Here is a 19,987-nt window from a genome sequence, read left to right as displayed (position 1 = left end):
AAAAAAATTACACTTGCACGGAGTGTAAAATAAATTTTTTAAAATGCTAATAACAGCTCCCTATATAAATTGATAATACCATATGACAACATTATAATATGAGTCTATCAATAATACAATATATGGCATAGAATGATGAAAAAAAATGCCTAATTAGATTATTCAAATGGGGTTTTGTTTAATGAATAATAAAAAAAAAATTGAGATGATAATCTAAGATAAATTGAACACAAAAAACTGATAAACTGGCAAACCAAAAAAAAAAAAGAGTTCTGCAGTCTGTACAATTGGCAAAGTGTGGATCATGACAGCAATTTTTTCTTTTTACAACGGATCCACGGTAATTTTTAATCTGAAATGTTGTGGTGGGTAAAAAAGAGCTCAGTCGATTTCCATAACCCAGCCTTTCTTATCCTCAATCTGTCCCGTTTGAATTCCTACTAGGGTTGAGTAAAGTTGTGGACATACAGTCTCAGCACCCGTTTTGTACTCCATCCTGCACATGAGTATAAGTATATTTTTCTTCGAGCGATATTCTAATCTAATCCAAATACAGAGATGAGAATTTAAACTTAGGTGCGGAGGGTAGGTCTACTAGCACCTTTGGCCTTTGTAAGTAATGCTGCCCACTGGAGCAACACCAACAGCAGTTCCAGTGCAGAACACTTCATCGGCTTCACTCAATTCGTCCACCGGAATAACGCGTTCCTCGACCTAAACGCATTTGGAGGGCAGTGTTAGAATCAGTCCATAAGGGAGATGAGCAATGGTGTAATCAACTGGCACGGAAAGTCACCTGGTAACCATGATCACGAGCTATTTCAATAACGCTTTTTCGAGTAACTCCCGAAAGAATAGTCCCCGACGTGGCAGGAGTTGAAATTACATTGCCTTTCACAATAAAAATGTTGCAAGAAGAGACCTCCTCCAGATTTTTCTTGTGTACCGAATCGAGATATAGAACATCCGAAAATCCCCTGCTTTTTGCTCTGGTTAGTGCCTTCAAAACCTACGTATATCCAGTACAGGTTATAAGTTACAACAGGTAGTAACACATGAAAACCCTAATGCAAAACGGTCGTAATTATTCTGCCTACCGGGGCATAATTGGTACTGCTTTTGACACCTCCAGCTCCGCCACGAGAGGCACGATCATACTCCTCCTCGACAAATACGTTCAAGGGTGCAGAGCCCTCCTATTAAAACAATAGCAAGCATATAAATCTTACTATAATTGACAAATATAACGCTCGCTTTTGCATGAAAGTAGCGTATTACTAACCTTGAAATAATTTCTGACCGGGGAAGCATATACAAGGAATGTGTACTCAGGTGATGGTGCCAAGCCTAATATGGGGCCACTTCCTATAAGTAGAGGCCTAATATACAAAGACCCTTTGCCTGGAGGAGGAACCTGTTTTCAGTCACCGCACAGATTTGTAAACTTGTAAATAATTTATACACAATTTCCATTCTCCAAGAAGAGATTTAACTCGAAAACAAGTAAAGTTTCCGATGCAAAATGAAAATGGAAATTACCCAACACTTGTTTGCTTGAGCTGTTTGCTTTACAGCATCAATGAATTGATCAACTGACAGTGAAGGCATGCACATTCTTTCCGCGCTAATCTTCATCCGCATCGCATTCTGGTCTAGACGAAAGAGGAGGAGTTTCCCATCTCTCTTCCTGTATGCTTTTGTGCCTTCATATATTGCCTGTTTACATTAAGTCAGCCTTATTCAACTTCTCGAAATCTAATTATGTTTTCCCCAAAACAAAAATCCATCTTATAAGCCTATATCTCAAGCGTGTTTTAACCAATTTCGATTGAAAATCTTACCTGTCCATAATTTAAAACTGCTGCAGCAGGGTTAAGTTCGATATTTCCATAACGACTAAGTTGGCCTTCTTCAAATTTCCCGTCGTTGGAAGTTTTGATAATGTACATGTAATCAGTTCGCACTAAACCAAATCCGAGATTGTCCCAATCTACATCAGCATACTCATGCTTGTCAAGATCATAGCTGCACAAATAATGCAGAGACATAAAAAAACATACAAATTAGATTGCATAGACAACCAAATGTTCTGAAGAAAAACACGAAAGCCGCCATGTGTTCGAGCATGTAATCTTCAATTCTTTAGTTCATTGTTTTCGTCAACCATATTTGTGTTCATATAATGTTGGGTCGACCTACCAAGGTAACCAGTAGCTAGTTGCTTTTTATAATATCGCAGAATTACTTCAAGCATTTATATATGAACGATAACTTGGTATACAAGAAATTTTAAAGCGGCCAAATTTTGAGGCATTACTAATCATACCTGTATTCAAATGGATCACATGCTTGTTCTGCATTCGATTTAGCTACAGATCCGAAGCAACGGTAAACTCCAAGATTCTAATTAACACGAGAAAATAGATATCAGGAAAACATTAAACACTTGATACATGCAATTGTAATCGATAAGACTGTTTTGATACTGTGTTACAATGTGAGCGTCAAATTTGACAACAACTTTCTCTGCTGCCCTTCCGTGTCATTCCACATAAGAATTGACATTTCGTTTGGAAAACACTAGTGATGTCTTTTTTTATCGTTATTCCTGATGTGAACTTTTTGACATCTCTTTTGGAGATGCTCAATATGCCTAACAATTGGCTTAGCCTAATATGCCTAATAACTTTATTAGATATATTAAGCATGTTTAGCATGCATTATTAATTTGGCTAAATATGGTGAGACACTACTTTTAAATCGACCCATGTGGTGAAAAAAGTGTTAATCTTAACTCTGTAGTGAAGTTTGTTATCAATCGTAGTCCAAAATGAAATTTATGTCAAAATCTCATCCACATGCAGGGGTAAAAATGTCATTCCATTTTTTTTCTTTTCTTTTTGGTAATTCTACTTTTTTATAATCAACAAACATAGAAGAAAAAAAAAACAAAGAAGAAATCCCTCCCCAATCCCCACCCTTGTAAGCCACAGCCCACCCACCACCTTCCCCCCTCTCTCTCACATAACCCTAGCCATCCCATCCACCATTGTTCTTAAAATGAAACTAAATTCAATGTTTGCATAATAACAAAATGAAACTAAATTCAATGTTTGCATAATAACTTATATTCTAACCTAAACGCAACAAGGTGCTTTATGATTTTTTAAATCTTGAATTTGAACTCTTGGCTCTCTTGAAATGAGAAAGTTTGATAATATAAACCTTGTAATTTTATTTATTTATTCTTTTATTGTAGTTCTAAAAGTTAAAAAAAAAATGTTCATATGACGCTTTATGATTGGTTAGTGGAATCAATAAAAACGAAAATAACAATTTTGCCCCTACAAATGACAGAAGAATGAGGAAAAATCCAATTTGGACTATGATTGATAACGAATTTCACCACAAAATTACAATTAATAGCTTTTTCACCACAGGGGTCTATTTAAAAGTAGGGTATCATCACAAGGATCACAAAAAAAAATTGGCCTATTAATTTATGTGCAAATAGTTGACTTAGATTTTTATGTAAAATATAAGTAAATTAATTTTAAGTCAAATAACATTTCTTTATTTTGTAGTTAAATTATTTTGCATAAGTTTTTACATATATTAGGCATGCTTTATTTTTTTAATCAATATATATATATATATATGTGTGTGTGTGTGTTTATCTGCATTTATATGTAACTTATAATTTTCATAATCTGCTTGTATTATTTAGAGGCATGTTTCCTTAACGTTCATTCATTTTGTAGGTAACTTATTTAGCATGTATCATTACATATATTAGGCATGTTTTATTTTTTATAAAAAAAATAAAATAAAAAACATGTATATATATTAGGCATATTAGGTAATCGTAAAAAAATTATAAAGGTAAATTAATTAATACAAAAATATTCGTAATAAGAATTTTCACTCCCACAAATAGTGCACCTACCATTTGAATTTTAAAAGTTAGATTGCTTAAAAAGGTAAAAAGCTAGACGGAAATAAGAATTTTCTAAGAATAAAAAAACCTGAAATCATGCCTATTAAAATTCAACCAGATTCACTATTATTGTAGGTAATAATATGATTGATTAACATAATTAGGTTATTATGGCATAAGTTGTAACATCCCACATCGCCCAGGGGAGTGGTCCTTAAATGTATATTCTCATCCTTATCTAGCACGAGGTCTTTTGAAAACTCACTAGCTTCGGGTTCCATCGGAACTCCGAAGTTAAGCAAGTAGCGCGCGAGAGCAATCCCATGATGGGTGACCAACTGGGAAGTTCTCGTGTGAGTTCCTAGAAACAAAACCGTGAGGGCGTAGTTGCGGCTCAAAGCGGACAATATCGTGTTACGGTGGTGGAACGAGCCCGGGATGTGGTGGACCCGGGTCGGGATGTGAAAATTGGTATCAGAGCCAATCCCTGGCCGGAAGTGTGCCGACGAGGACGTCAGGCCCCTAAGGAGGTGGATTATAACATCTCACATCGCCCAGGGGAGTGATCCTTAAATGTATATTCTCATCCCTATCTAGCATGAGGCATTTTGAGAGCTCACTGGCTGGGTTCCATTGGAATTACGAAGTTAAGCGAGTAGCGCGCGAAAGCAATCCTATGATGGGTGACCCACTGAGAAGTTCTCGTGTGAGTTCCAGAAACAAAACCATGAGGACGTAGTCGGGGCCCAAAGCGGACAATATCGTGCTACGACGGTAGAACGAGCCCGGAATGTGGTGGACCCGAGTCGGGATGTGAAATAAGTTGTAAATAATTTAAAATTATGGGCTAACAATTTCAATTTTTGTTTTTATTTGGATGCTTAAAGATAGATGAGTTTACGTTTGGAAAACAATAGTTTTTTTCTTGTTCAAGAGAATCCTATAAAAAAAAAGTACAGCAGGAATGCAATGGCTTCTGTTTTATTTTTTTTTATTTTTTATTTTTGGAAGCTGTTTTATTTTATTCTTGATAAGAACCATGACTTCTAATTATAGACAAGACAAATAATTAGAATAAAAAAGGATTAAAAGTAGAAAAATAATCATCTTTGACAGCTAATGATACAGAAGGGACGGCTGACCAAGTGTATTTTAACCAAAGAAACGACTCGATGTGATTCTGACTAATCAAATGAGTGATTTGGAAAACTAAATTTTTAAACGAAATTTATAAGTTACATGACATGAAAGTTAATAATTAAATTATTACTAAAATACTAATAAATGTGTTCATTTTTTATTCATGGTGACATATCATTCTGTTTGTAAAGTTTTATTTACAAATATAATATCTTTAGCATTACTCAAAATAAAATACACTTGTGTCGGCAATCATGAAATGAAGAGTAATCCTAAGGAGATCGTCTTATAGCATATTTAAGAGAAATAGCATTTAGATAGTAAAGTTAACTTTGTTACGCCGGGTAGGAAAAATACATTTTAAACTGTTTTGGGACTGCCATTAAAAAGTTAAAAAGGTTTTTTGGTTAGATATAAAAGACATCTATTGAAATTTGAGCTCTGCAATATATTTTATTTAAAATTATTATCTAGTGAAGAGTTTGGAAATAAAATTTCAGCCCCACAAGATTAAATAAAGTTAGAATATTAATATTTTAAGTTGAAACATAAAATTTAAAGAGTTTGTTGAAGTGTGATACATTTTTGAAGAAAAATTTAAAGAGTTTGTTGAAGAGTGATACATTTTTAAAGAAAAATTTTAAAGAAAAATTTGTCAACTCCTTTGGACATTCTTAGTTAGTACCACATTGTATACCACTTGTCTAACAGAATTAGAATTCACTAATACAACTAAATGTAATATAACATCGTACGTTAAAATATTCTGTTATATTACATTTAGTTGTAAACCACATTAAATTAACATTTTTTAGTAATTTTTTAAAATTTTATACTTTTAGAATAATTATGGCCGTTGATAAAGATGCAAGTTGTAGATTAAAATATTCGATTTAATAATATATTTATAACCTTTTGTCCACCAAATTAAATTAGAGAAATTTAACGAAAAACATTCGGTACTGTTCACTTTAACGAAAAACCACATTTTTACACTAAAAAGTCAATCCTGGTACTATTCACTTTACCCTTTATTTTGTCCTTATTATTAAAACTCAAAGTTTTCAAGCTCTTTTCATTAGTTTTCCTATTAAATTAACAATGGAAGTCCAACTAAAAAAATTAAGAGACCATTTAGTACTACAGTTTAGTGATATTTCTCTTCACTTGTAAGTGAGAAATCTTAAGTATGATTTTCACCAAAATCTAATTTGAACTACATTTTTATCAACCCATTATGAGGTTAAACTTATTTCATTTTCAGTTGGTATAAATAATATTGTTTGTTTAAAAAATAAAAATAAAAAAATAACAGGAATTTTTTTGCTCTGGCCCTTCAAGTGGGATGGGCCTCCACCTTGTCTGATGCTTCTCCAAGCAGGCGCATGCCCTTGCAAGAACTGGCAGGGCAGCTGCCAAAGCCCTGCAATTGCCGTTCATATTTTCACTGCTGAAGCTGATTTTTCTGAGCAAAAAGGCAAATCAACCCAATTGCTATGCTCTCAAACATGAGAGATTTTTTAATGTGAACGGTACACGGATAATATATTACGTGTTATTACATAAATAATGAAATATGTGTGTTAAAAAATTAATAATATAAAAAATAAAATTTCTCATTATTCCTATTAAACTATGTGGTGTACTTCCGGTCACAACTAAAAATTTCTCCTCAAACAGTTGGGTGGGATGGGGCAAGGGGATGAGAGAAGACGTAAAGATTGGAAGGAGAAGAGATGATATTTTTTGAATGAAATATTAATAAGATATATAATTGATATTAAAACAATGTAATAAAACATGGAATCTAAAACAAGGGAAATCGAAAACAGAGGAAATAAAAAACAGAGAAATTTAACTAAAGATTAACCTTGAATGATGGAGATAAAGAAGAACCCACTCCAAGAGACCGAACCAACTTATGAAAGCCTATTGTCTTTTGAATCATGGTTGATGTTGTCTGTATGCCTGCCTCGAAATCTCGGACAACCCAGAATTTAAGCAAGAGAGAGAAATCTGAGAGAGAGAGAGAGAGAGAGAGAGAGAGAGAGAGAGAGAGAGGTGGGATTGTTATACAAAGACAGAGTACCAAAAGTGCAGAGAAGGATGGGTGATGGGGTGACATTTATATAACGCCAAATTGCTAAGGACGGGGGAGGGATCCCAGCATAGTGCCCGTTGACTTACTTATTACACTAAAAAGTTAATAAAAAAATACTCGCACCAACAAACTATTATACCCTATCTACACATTTTTTTTTTATTGTTCATATCTATTATCTTATTTAATTTTTAACAGTTGAGTGAATGAATTTAGGTTTTCATTTATGTATCTCATATTAGAAATTTTCCTCTTTTAAATTATTATAGTTCAAACCTTCCCCTCTCCTTAATAAAAATAAAATGCATGAATTTTTTTTTTTTTTTGAAAACGACAAAAATTAACAAGAAATATGTGAGATGCAAAATAAGGGTGACACTATATTTTTCTTTATCATTATTTTGTCTACATTTTTTTATTATTAAATTTTTTTAATTAAAAAAAAGCAACTTGTGTCACTATTGAGGACATTTTTTTATTATTAATTTTTTTTAATTAAAAAAAAGCAACTTGTGTCATTATTGAGGACATTTTTTTATTATTAAATTTTTTTGTTTGAATTTAAGTGTGGTTTTATTTTTGTTTTTCTCCTTACAATATTTAAAATGTTTTTAATAAGAAAAGTTGTCCCTAGTGTTTTGAAATAGAAAACCACACTTAAAATGAAATGGACATGACAAGGTTGATAAAACTTAAAATTACCATGTATGACAAAAAAGTTTGAAACGTTCAGGATGCCAGGTTAGACCATGAGAAAAAAGTAAACCTAATTTAATTAGAGTGAATAGAAATCAATTCGTGATACGTAGAGTGGCCACAAATAGTTTTAGATGCATAAGATTTGAACTCGTCAATCATGGTCCATGGCCAAAAATGCCCACCACATAAGATGAAAGATGAAGATTTCATCTTGGGAGAGGATAGATGAGGAGAGAAGTTGCACAGAAAATGAAACATGAAAGATTGCACCTCATATGTGTCACACATGTATGTAACTTATTACAAAAATTATCAAACTCGAAAGGCATTACCGAATAGCTATTCGTCTGGTAATATCGTTATTTATTATGTTAGAAGAGGCTCGGAGATCAAATTGACGAGGTATTATGTTGGACTTATACATTTGGTGAACAAACTACGCGTCTATTTGTTCTACAAATCTGTCAAGTTTCTGCGTCGATGATGGATCCTTCATACTTCAAGGTTACTGTCCCACCGAATTATAAGACCCATCTATATATTTGAAAGCGCCCGGTGCATCTTCTAAGACACGACGCCACCGGGTCCAGTTTCAAGGTAAGACACCCTAAAAAGAAGAAGTAATAACTCTACTCTAGTAGCAAGTCAAAGATATGTAAATTATGAGCACATTACACTGATCGTAAGACAAAAGAAGTAAGTAAATCACTTTTCACATAGATAAGTTATGCTGCGCACAGGTAATAAGACATCATTTCTAGTAGAAAGGACTTCATCGGCTTCAAAAAATTCCTCAACCGACACAAGGCATTCCTCAACCTGTCATATAATCAATATTAGGACCTCAACTAGTAATCTGATTTACCAAGTGTTTGGGTTAATATTTAACTTAAAACTTCAAGGGAAGAAAAACCCAAAAAAGCTCAATAAATGAGGTTTTGCCCAAAGCCCAGCACCAAGCCCAAATACCCATCTCTAAACAATATGATGGCTCCCCATTAAATGCAAAGGTTAGGTGCTTGCAAGAGAAGTGACAACCGATGGAAATCAACCAACTATCGGCCCAAAAGCACTTTTCCGAATGGCAGAAAATGTAAAAATGTTGATGACTCACTACTCTTCAGTTGTTTTCGGATAAGAGTAGAAATGGTGCAGCCGGGCTAATTCGCCTATAAATAGGGGAAGAGGGCCCAGAGACAAGGACACTCAACCAATCAAACAAACAAACATATAACTTGCCTCTCAGTCAAGCAAATATCCAGAAAGCTGTGCTTTGTTCAGATTCTGCACCCTTTTAGCCTTAGGCTTCATTTAAAAAGGTATCTTTTGTCTATGTAAAAGCTATGTTACCTTCTCCAAATGTTGTAGTATCGATTCTCTTGTGTAAACTCATTTACCACTCATCCATTTTTCAGTACTTAACCTTTTAGAACTACAACAAAGAGATTGCAAGACGTTTAACCTTGCCCGACAAGGTGAAATCTTGCCCACCTCTCTTTGTTTTGTCTTTCAATTAATAAATATGTTGTTGTAATGTATTCCCTAGTATATATTCAAGTCATTTCCATTCTTTTGATGATCCAAAGTTCCATCAGTTCTCAGATTTGTTTCACTTAATGGTTTTATTGTCATAAGAAGATTAAAAGTGAGTTAAAACTGATGACTTGATTAGATTTGGATCTCCACCCTTTAAGCATACAAGATAAAGAACTAAAAGTCCTTGATCTCAAGGCATAGAAAAGAACTTAATGTAGACTTAACCCATCTACAACAATCCTTTGATAACAAGAAGTCATAATAACTTAGGGCGCAAGTAATCGAATTAAAAACACTTATTCTACATTTGCCATATAGAAATGGCAGTGGCATGCCTTAGCACTTAGTTTTTATTGCGAGCTTTAAGGCTTATACTTAAGGCCCTACAAAGACACCTTTCAAAACTAACTTTGCTCTCCTCTTGCAGCATCTCGGCAAGCCGGAGCCCGACAATCAACCAAAGTGCCAACTCCTCGGGGAGTTGTGTGCTCAAGCCAAAGACCTCGTTCAACCAGATTTCCTACCTGAACATAATTTTAGCATGCTCGATGGGACCACAAATCTTGTATGCCAAGAAGACAAAGGAAAGAACAAACTTTCAGAAGGGGAGCAAAACAGAAACCACCCCAATATATACCGAGATCTGGCATAACAGATCTCCCCGAAGACTTACAAGGACCTATCTTGACGGAAAGCCCGACTTCTTCTGAGAAATCAGAAGGGAAGGTCATTAATGAAGACCTGCATGCTACCATGATAGATGTCTTGAAAAGCATGGAGAAAAACTCTAAAAGCTTGGAGAGAAACTTTCTAGAGACAAGAGAGGAAATTAGCAGACTCCGTTTCTTAATAGGAAATCTACAAAAAAGGTTAGATCTAGAATACTGTACCCCAGGAAATGATCATGCTAGAGAAATGATGAGAGAAGCCAGCCCTGTGGAGAAGCCAGTTATTCCTCTGTTTCCTTCACTTGAGGAAAAGAGGGAAAAAGGAAAGAACAAGAAAGAATCTGGAGCTAGTCAGCCAGTATTAGAAGAAATTCTGGAAGCAGAGTTGCCCGACCCCCTATTTTCATTAAACAGTAGGGGGCAAAGCGGGCAAGAAATAACAAACTATAGGATGCCCCAGTAGATCGGGGAATCTAGTAGGAAATTGCAGCGTACCAACACTGACAAGCCTTCTCTTTATAGGTCACCACCAATGACTAATAAAGGAGGAGAGTTCAAGTAGAGGAAGCCCAATGCAAAAAAAAAGATTAACTCAGGCAATGATCATAGCCCGGAGTGGGAACCACTTCATCATACCCTGCCAAATAATACAGCTAATCAACAACTCAGAGATAAGTTAACTGAGTTAAGAAGGATGGTGGTGAGGAATGCCCAGCCACAAGCTCGCCCGCTGTTTAGAATCGCCTATCAAAATCCCTATTCGGAGTTCATTGATGAGCAGAATCCATTTCCTCTTAACTTTAAAATGCTCGTATTCGCAACATTCAGCGGAGAAGATAACAATGTGTCCTCTAGAGATCACATCTTCAAGTTCTTCAACCATTGTGTGGCATTTGAAGACAATCCTAACTATAAGTTGAGGTTATTTGAGAACTCGTTGGTGGGTTTAGCGTCTCAATGGTATTCTCTGTTGCCCCCAAATTCCATCGCTAACTGGGGGCAAATGGAAATGGCTTTCCACGAACAGTTTTACAGAATGGAGCCAGATATGACCATTAACAATCTAGTCGAGGTAAAACAATACGAGCATGAATATACCGAATACTTCATTATGAGGTTTATGAGGACAATGATAAGATGCTAGTTTCCTATCAACCATGTCCAGCTTATAACTATTACTCAGAAGGCCTTGAGACTACTCTTGAGGAAGAAATTTTATGACGTACAGTTTAATGAGTTACAAGAGCTGGTGATTGCGGCCACTAAGTATGAGAAGCTGTTGCTCGAAGAGCAGCAATTGAAGCATTTCTCTAAAACGTCACATTTCTACAAAAGTAAGGCAGCCATCCACCAAGTGGAGTTTGAGGGAGAGCTAAAAGAAAATGATGGTCATAGAAGAGAAGCAATAGACATGTGTACAGTAGAGATGACCCCTCCCTTTAAACCTTTGATGGTGAAATGATTAGTCCAACCGGTCAAAGATCAAAAGGTGATGATGAACGACGGAGGATTTGTTCCCATAAAACCCCCAAAATACCATAACTATTCCTTTGACTTAACCAAGGTCACATAAATCTATGAGGAATTGGTACGGGCAAGGGTAATTTTGCTCGATAACACTAAAAAACTACATAAGCCCAAGAAATTAAAAGGGAAAAAGTATTGCAAGCTGCACTACACCTTCAACCACTTCATCACCAACCGTGTCCAATTTAGAGACTAGGTGCAAGATCTCATCATTAAGGGAAAGTTGTTATTAGAAAAACTTCAGGCTAACATGATGATTGATACGGATCCCTTCCCTGAAACCCCAATAAACATGATCAACTTAACATGGGCCAAGAAGGGGAAAGAAAGAGCCACTTGGGAGGTAAAAGCAGAATGAAAGATCCATAAAGGAAACTCTCAAGATGCCCGAAAAATCCAAAGCAGCCATAATATATGGGGTAGCTTTATACAGTTAACGCCAATATAAGTATGAGCTAGAAATACCAGCAATAAGAGACATCCTTAATCAGAAGATGATCAAGACAAGAAAAGAAAGAAAAAAAGCTAGAAGCTTGCATAAGTGTTTTGTGGACACCCAAAAAAAGAAACCTCAGGGAAGGTCCTCCCAAGGTTGGGAGGGGATTTTCAACTAAAAGGGCGTGTCCAAGATGTTCAGAAGTTTTTCTTAACAAAATCGGGTAAATGTGGAGATAGATTTATACTATTAAAAGTCTAGAAAGTTAAATAGAAGAAGATTTCATTTCATGAAGGGATTACAGAAATCTTAGTCCAACAACTTTACATCTTCGGCCAGATCAACTATTCTAGAAAAGTAAGTTTGCATGATGGTAAAAATTCGGCCTGGTTCTCCTAAATACATGTTGTTGTTCACAAGTTGGGTTTTGGAATCCTCAACCTCGTGCGAAATCTTTTTGGGAGAAGTGGTTGGTGAGGGTCACCTTCTTGGCTTTGAGTAAAGACAAATGTTCCTCTAAGCGCTGCCCACTCCGCCTTCTGATGCTAATCCCTTAATGCCCGCAAATTCTCTAAGAAACTCAGAAAAAACTTGTACTGAGCCCGCGTCATGGAAAATCTTAAGGCTGAAAAAAACTGTGAAGTTCCGTTTCATCCAATCTTTAAAGATTTGACGAGTATTTTGAAAAGAATGAGACTCGGAAGATGTTGGAGGTCACTACAGTTTAGTTCTGATTTACTCGAGTTTCTTTACCAGGTCGGGCAAAGATGATGCTGAAGAAGCAGAAGGTGCACCTTTTGCACCTTCAACCGTAGAAGTGGGGGCAGCCTCAGCTAAAGGAATAGGAAGGGTTGCAGGAGCAGGAATGAAAGTAGCTGTTGTATAAGTCTTGGCTCGCTTACTCATAGGCTCAGGGACAAAGATTTCTATGATACCAGAACCATGAGGGGGGCGAGGAAGATCTTTCTTGCGCACTATGTGCGGTGGAGATTTGCCTGAACCTTCTCCAGAACCTTATTGCAACCAAGACAGACGTGTTAAAAGGAAAATTTAAGTGTTAAAAGAAGACAAGGTAAATCTACCTGAGTTAAACCCGGAACCTTGGAAGGAGATGGAGAGGGAGTTACTTTCTCTGATTGCCGGAAGGGACTGTCATGGCTTACCAAGGAATGAGAGACAGTGCTCAAACCTTCAACAGAAACCTACGAATAGCAGAAGTAGAGGCCAAAGTCAGTAATTAACTTATGGAAAAGAAAAACAGAATGTCTAAAGTTATGATGTACCTGAGGGGGAATATGAGGTTGAGGAACATGCACTTTAGAGGCTTCAGGTGCATCAGTAGGAGCTGTCCGAGAGGCCTATGGGTTAGTTACCCCTAAAACCACAGGAATCTCAATGACTATGGGCTCCCCAAAAATGAAAACTGGTGTTTGATGGGGTTTCTGTGCTGGAGAAGGCTGGGAAGAGTAAAAGATGATGAATACAAAGAAAATGGATTCTTAGTATGAAAGTGTTAGAGGTAGGCACTTACTGGGTTACTGTCATCCTTAACATAATGCATCATCTTCCCAGATCAAACTGCCAAATGGGAGTCACCTCTAGATGAATTGATTTTGCTCGAGAGGGAGGAGCTTGCCTTAATCGGGATGAAGGAGAAAAAGCCTCGAGCGGTGAGATCTTTTTTGCCCGAAGATCCTGTTGCAGATAGATAGGCTGAGAATTAAAGAAAAGAAAAGGAAAAGAAAAAAAATCAAAGAAATGGTAGGCTATACCTCTATCTTTTTAAGGGCAGCATTTTGATGTTTTTCGGCCTTCCGCTACATTTCTATGCTCATTGATTCATCCCTTGAAACAAAAGAAGGCTTATTAGATACCTGGGGCCTAAAAGGAAAATAAAACAAAATTGTTAGCTTTCAGACGTAAAATATAAATGGAAAATTGAAGCGAGAAGTGCTTACTGGAGGCTTTCTGTTTCTGCCTACCCGCTATGGGAACAGCAACAATAGATGTCTTTGAAGCAGATGCAACTTTTGAAGATTTAGAAGTTTGTGTTCTTGTACTCTTCCTGGTTGGGGTTACCCGCTTGGGTTTAGGCTATTTCTCAGGCTCAGAATCAGAAGTTTTTACCACAACTATCTATGCCCACCTGGATGCTCAAATGTTCGGGCTCTTCCTTGACCCCCGAGTCTTCAGATAGCTCAGAGATATCCCCACATTCTCTGGCCTCTCACCTCTTAGCCTCAGCGGCAGCTTCCTGAATGATCATTGCATTGGCATATTCTTCATCTGACCCAATTTATGCGGTTTCAGTATTCCTTGGGCTGCAAATGTTAAAGAAAAATGAATAAAGAGCTAAAGAAAGACGGATTCACAAGATTTTCATAAAATATAAAGTAAGGGAACAGAAATTACCTATTAGTAGAAGCTGGTTCTTTTAACTAACTATTTCCTTCCAATTCTCAAGTTTGCCCAAGCTAGGATAAGATTTGAGAAAGATTTGGTTAAAGAGACAATCATGAGCTTCTTGTAGATCTCCTCCATACTTCTTGATCCATTTAGCTTCATACCAAGTAGAGAAAGTTGATGTACATTCGAAATTAAGGGCTAAAGGCTTTCGGGCAACCTTACTCATAACCTCAAGGCTACGTCGGGCAGCTTGGAAAATGACTTCTTGAGGAGATTGGAGGCGATAAGAGGTGCCACAATGAATAGAGTCAAAGAATGGGATTGGAATGGCTTGTCTAAAGCCATATTGCTTACTACAGAAGTTGGGATGATAAACCTCCAACCCACGATCATAACGATCGCTGCGGACTCCCCAAGCTAAGTCTTGTGGTTGAATACAACTGATAAATTTCTCCCTGTAAAAAGGATTAACATCTTCTCCAAATGCATCTTGGAAGGCTTGATCAGAAAACCAAGGATACCTCATAAACACAGACGCTCCCCACTCCAAGTATGCCCCTGCAGACTTTAAAAAAATAAAAGCAGGCAAACGTTGAATGGTATGTGGGACAAGCTTCGGCTAGAATTCGGGCAGGAGCCACACCTTCTGGAAATTCCAAGTTAGCTGCCCGAAACTCTGGAAAATACCATTGTAACTATAATTGGACCATCCAGTTTGATCCATTAAGGTTGGTTTCAAATGGTTCACGCCGAGTCATCTCAAAGAGAAGATGGTAGAGATAAGAAAGAAGGAAAGGGCCCATGGCAACATCGTCAAAATTGTGAAGGGCTTATACTAAAGGGATCCATTCGACCTTCACTCCCTTGGATTTATTGGGGAAGACATGCTTATTGAGTCAGTACAGAAGGAAGTACATGTGCTCTTGATCCAAGTTGGCATTAAAGGGGTCTGCACCAAAATTCTTTTTCACAAAAGGGATGAAGCCCTTGAAAGAGGTCCAATAATTCTTAAAAGTTACGGAATTATATTTCAGTTGAAGCGGGGAAGCCGAAGTGCCCGAACACTCAGCAATCGGACGAGAAGAGGGAGCCCAGTCATGAGTCACATCCATAATTCGGCCCGATGGTCTTAGTCCGAAGACTTGTGCTATATCCAGGATAGTTAGAGACATAGGGCCCATCTTGAAATCAAAGGTGTTGGTGCCCGAGTTCCAGAAAAGAGAGCAGTGGTCAATAACTCTGGCTTAGCAACCACGGTGGTCTTTGATAACATTATCAGTTCATAGAAGCCAGTGTTCATCAATTTCCTTTTGAAGATAAGCTCAAGCTTGTTTATCCACTTAACCCAGGCTTCATCATTCATCAGAGAAAAACCCAAAAAAGCTCAATAAAGGAGATTTTACCCGAAGTCCAGCACCAAGCCCAGATACCCATCTCTAGACAATATGACGGCTCCTCATTAAATGCAAAGGTTAGGTGCTTACATGGGAAGTGACAACCGATGGAAATCAACCAACTCTCGGCCTAAAAGCACTTTTCCGAATGGCAAAACATGTAAAAATGTTGATGACTCACTACCATTCAGTTGCTTTCGGACAAGAGCAGAAATGGTGCAGTCGGGCTAATTCGCCTATAAATAGGGGAAGAGGGCCCAGAGACAAGGACACACAACCAATCAAACAAACAAACATACAACTTGCCTCTCAGTCAAGCAAATATCCAGAAAGCTATGATTTGTCCAGATTCTGCACCCTTTTAGCCTTAAACTTTCTTTAGAAAGACATCTTTTGTCTATGTAAAAGCTCTGCTACCTTTTCCAAATGATGTAGTATCAATTCTCTTGTGTAAACTCATTTACTACTCATCCTTCTTTCAGTACCTAACCTTTTAGAACTACAACAAAGAAGAGATTGCAAGACGTTTAACCTTACCCGACAAGGTGAAATCTTGCTCGCCTCTCTTTGTTTTGTCTTTCAATTAATAGATCTGGTGTTATAATGTATTCCCTAGTATATCTTCAAATCATTTCCAATCTTTTGATGATCCAAAGTTCCATCAGTTCTCAGATATGTTTCACTTAATGGTTTTATTGTCATAAGAAGATTAAAAGTGAGTTAAAACTGATGACTTGATTAGATCTGGATCTCCACCCTTTAAGCATACAAGATAAAGAACTAAAATTCCTTGATCTTAAGGCATATAAAAGAACTTAATGTAGACTTAACTCATCTACGACAATCCTTTGATAACAAGAAGTCAGAATAACTTGGAGCGCAAGTAATCGACTTAAATACACTTGTTCTACATCTGCTATACAGAGATGACAGTGGCACGCCTTAGCAATTAGTTAGTTTTGATTGTGAGCCTCAAGGCTTACACCTAAGACCCCACAAGGCACCCTTATAAACTAACTTTGCCCTCCTCTTGCAGCATCTCGGCTAGCCGGATCCCCACAATCAACCAAAGTGCCAACTCATCGGAGAGCTGTGTGCTCGAGCCAGGGACCTCGTTATGCCAGATTTCCTGCCCAAACACCAAGGTTTACTGCCAAGTATAAAACCAGTTTGCAACGGGAGCATGCCAACGATTATTTAGCTCTATATATTCTATTTATACAGATAAAAGTTCTTCTTTCTTATATTGCAATTGAACATTTCTCAATTGGGAATGGAGAAAATTTATTCAAATGATAATTAAAGATTGTAGAAGAAAGCAAGCAATATGACAAGTAAATTAATCACCACCACAGATTGTCACCCCAAACACACACCTGGCACCCTTTGATGCGAGCAATTTCAATTAGAGTTACGGGTAATGCCAGGCAAAATTGTCCCTTCGTGCAGTGCCGGAGTGGAGATTACATTATCCTGTAAGTTACATTTCCATAGCCTCACAATCACACAACCATTTATTTCTTGATAACCACCAAAAGCTAGAGCTTCAACAACACCTTCATTAGAAAAATGTTAGCAGTCGAGTCTCTTCGATGTGTTTGTTGTGAACAGAATCAAGGTACAAAACATCAGTTATACCATTTGCTTGAGCGTCCACCTGTGTCAAAATATATTCAAAGAAATCGCAGGTTTCATATCAGTCTTTGACAAGTTGAAATACATCTACGAGACCATGACTTTAGAAAATAATATGAACCCGAACAAAGAGAAGTTTCTTGAAAGGTCATTAAGCACAAAAAGTGGCAAGATCACAAAATGTGACCTCGAAAAAAAAGTAGACAAAACGTTTACCTTGACTTAAAAGAAAGAGAAATTCTCTTCAAAAGTTTTGATTTTAAAGATAAATGCATAGTCAGTGAAAAAACAAAACCCTAATACAATGCACAATGTAAAACACATAAACATCAAGATGCTAATGATGCCAAATTTGGGCTTTTCACATATAAGTCCTTCGATAACATTTACACAGAGGACTAACTTGTCCATAGTTCAAAACATAGGCAGCTAGCTTAAATTCAATTTTTTCAAAACACTGTAGCCCGCCATGCATCCGAAAAGTTTCCATCTTTGGAACTTTTCATATCAAACATGTAATCTGTCGACATGAGTTCGTTGAATCTGAAGTTGTTACTGTTAGCATAAACACAACACCAGGATCATGCAAAGCAAGTTACCGTGATCAAAACACAAAACCATAAACTATAAAGCAATGCACAGAGAGAAAACATACCTGCAGAAGAGTTCGAAGCTGCTGCCATGTTTGATTTCTGCAGCAAAGTCGTGGTGCACCTTCTCCTCTCTTCAGTGAACGAGACTCTCAACTAGTAATAGGTCTTAGTCTTTTATTGAGTACTCACTGCGAGAGCAGAGGCCACCATATATATATATTATACAATCTTAGCTAAATTCTATAAGGATTCCCCTATTAAAATCCATATAGAATACCAATTCATCCCAAATAGCAGTCCAGTTACAACATGGATTTACAAATCCATTCCCAACAAGACTTCCTACTCAATCTCTAATCCTACAACTAAGTTTACCAATTCATACTCATGCTCATATTCTAACATTCTCCCACTTGAGCAAGTATGAACCAAGAAAACTAGTTCGATTAAGACTATAATAGGGTGATCACAAAGTCTTGTGAGTAACATCATAAACAATCTATCCATGCATTTCAAAACACATAATCTAAAAACTTTTAGTCACAACCAATATGCAACCAATGCTTCTAGAATACTTATGTCCAATCCGCACATATAACATTATGATCAAATTGAAAATTTTAGTGGACCTAAATATCCACTCCCACTATTTCTCAACTTAATTCGAAATCAATCAAGCTTATCACAGATAGTAAAACTGTCTTCTTGCAATTCTCATGAATTCAAAACAACTGCTTGAGTCAAATCACAAAGACTTCTCAAAGCATCAAACTGAATTCAAAAATTACACACACACACACACACACACACACACACACACATATATATATATATATATATATATATATATATCAGATTAAACAACTACAAAAATTGAATTTCTGAACACAACTAGCTCATAAAAAAAAAACTTAACTCAAGAGAAAAACTTCACTACTATACCAGCTCTTTCAACTTCACAATAACAGCACTTCTCAACTTTATTATTGCAACTGTCTCTAATAAACTAACACTACTCCCACTGATCAAAAGACTTAAGCACACCCATTCTAGAGATCAATTCGTCATAAAGGTTCTGAACTCCATCAAAAACTCGTTTTAGATAAGGAACATCCCTAATGTCAGGACAAGTGCAATAAACACTCATTACAAGATTGCCAGGTGCCTTAACAACCTTGCCTGCAACATGGGCTGCCATGGAAAGACTATCCTTCCCACCATCAATTGCAATACCTAGTTCAATCATTGCCACTGAAAGAGTTGCAGCAGCATCATACATAACTGCTCTTTCCTCATCAAGCTTGGCTGCATACATCCAATTCCCGCTATTTTTAGCATCAGATAGAGAAGTGACATTTACCCAAACAAGATTTGTGAGTGCTTCTCCAACAGCCAATCTCACCATTGCTTTTAGATCCAACAAACCTTTGATTGGTTGCTCCCCAATGGCATATGCACCTCCAGTCACGTCGGTAAAAGTCTGCACTATTACTGCAACAACAGAGAGAGGAATTTGCAAGGGCCCAACAGTTTGTTGTTGTGCTACAAGGCCTGTAACACACCTGTCTACTTTGGATGTCAAGAAGCGCTTTGAACAAACAGATAGAAGTCTCAATACCCTCTTAAGTGAATCCATCACTGTCATTCCTGGAGCAATATCAAGTGGTTCTTGTACATCAGTCATCCTGTGGAATTCAAAACTTTTCTATGGCATATCACCAAGTACTTTCTCAAGCTCCAAATCAACGGCAGGGGGAGGGGAATGGATTCCACTAGATTCGCATTTTTTTTAATAACTAAGCTATCAATTAAAACAGCACGTCCCTCACCATTTATTGTTCCAATAACAGCCATAGAAACCCTTTCTCTTTCACATATTGTTTGCAAGAGGTGGCGACTTTCAGGCTTCACCAAG

General features: G+C 36.9%; 2 protein-coding genes and 1 long non-coding RNA gene across 5 annotated transcripts; all 3 read right to left on the bottom strand.

The window, feature by feature from the left end:
* Positions 1 to 153: 153 nt before the first annotated feature.
* LOC126631593 (branched-chain-amino-acid aminotransferase 2, chloroplastic-like) lies at positions 154 to 7,153 on the bottom strand. 2 transcript variants are annotated; one of them, XM_050301713.1, is made up of 10 exons: positions 6,948 to 7,153; positions 6,435 to 6,500; positions 2,327 to 2,403; positions 1,842 to 2,025; positions 1,540 to 1,716; positions 1,283 to 1,414; positions 1,098 to 1,196; positions 797 to 1,009; positions 602 to 714; positions 154 to 496 (listed from the first exon to the last, which is right to left on the bottom strand). In XM_050301713.1, the coding sequence occupies exons 1-10, from the start codon at positions 7,023 to 7,025 to the stop codon at positions 382 to 384; spliced, it is 1,254 nt and encodes a 417-aa protein (XP_050157670.1). In that variant the 5' UTR covers positions 7,026 to 7,153; the 3' UTR covers positions 154 to 381. The 2 variants fall into 2 exon arrangements, with proteins under 2 accessions (XP_050157670.1, XP_050157671.1); XM_050301714.1 differs by lacking the exon at positions 6,435 to 6,500 and having other exon boundaries at positions 155 to 496; positions 6,948 to 7,152.
* Positions 7,154 to 16,720: 9,567 nt separating this feature from the next.
* On the bottom strand, positions 16,721 to 18,795 carry LOC126633195 (uncharacterized). 2 transcript variants are annotated; one of them, XR_007626979.1, is made up of 4 exons: positions 18,135 to 18,795; positions 17,401 to 17,501; positions 17,221 to 17,317; positions 16,721 to 16,973 (listed from the first exon to the last, which is right to left on the bottom strand). It is a non-coding gene; the product is annotated as an uncharacterized LOC126633195 (long non-coding RNA). The 2 variants fall into 2 exon arrangements; XR_007626978.1 differs by having other exon boundaries at positions 17,221 to 17,501.
* Positions 18,796 to 19,084: 289 nt separating this feature from the next.
* On the bottom strand, positions 19,085 to 19,756 carry LOC126632642 (probable phosphoribosylformylglycinamidine synthase, chloroplastic/mitochondrial). The gene has a single exon (XM_050303087.1). The coding sequence runs from the start codon at positions 19,754 to 19,756 to the stop codon at positions 19,085 to 19,087; it is 672 nt and encodes a 223-aa protein (XP_050159044.1).
* Positions 19,757 to 19,987: the final 231 nt, after the last annotated feature.

The sequence above is a fragment of the Malus sylvestris genome, chromosome 8 (genome assembly GCF_916048215.2).
Source record: "Malus sylvestris chromosome 8, drMalSylv7.2, whole genome shotgun sequence".
NCBI lineage: Eukaryota > Viridiplantae > Streptophyta > Magnoliopsida > Rosales > Rosaceae > Malus > Malus sylvestris.
The sequence above is the reverse complement of the archived record's forward strand: the minus strand, read 5'-3'. Positions and strand labels throughout refer to the sequence as shown.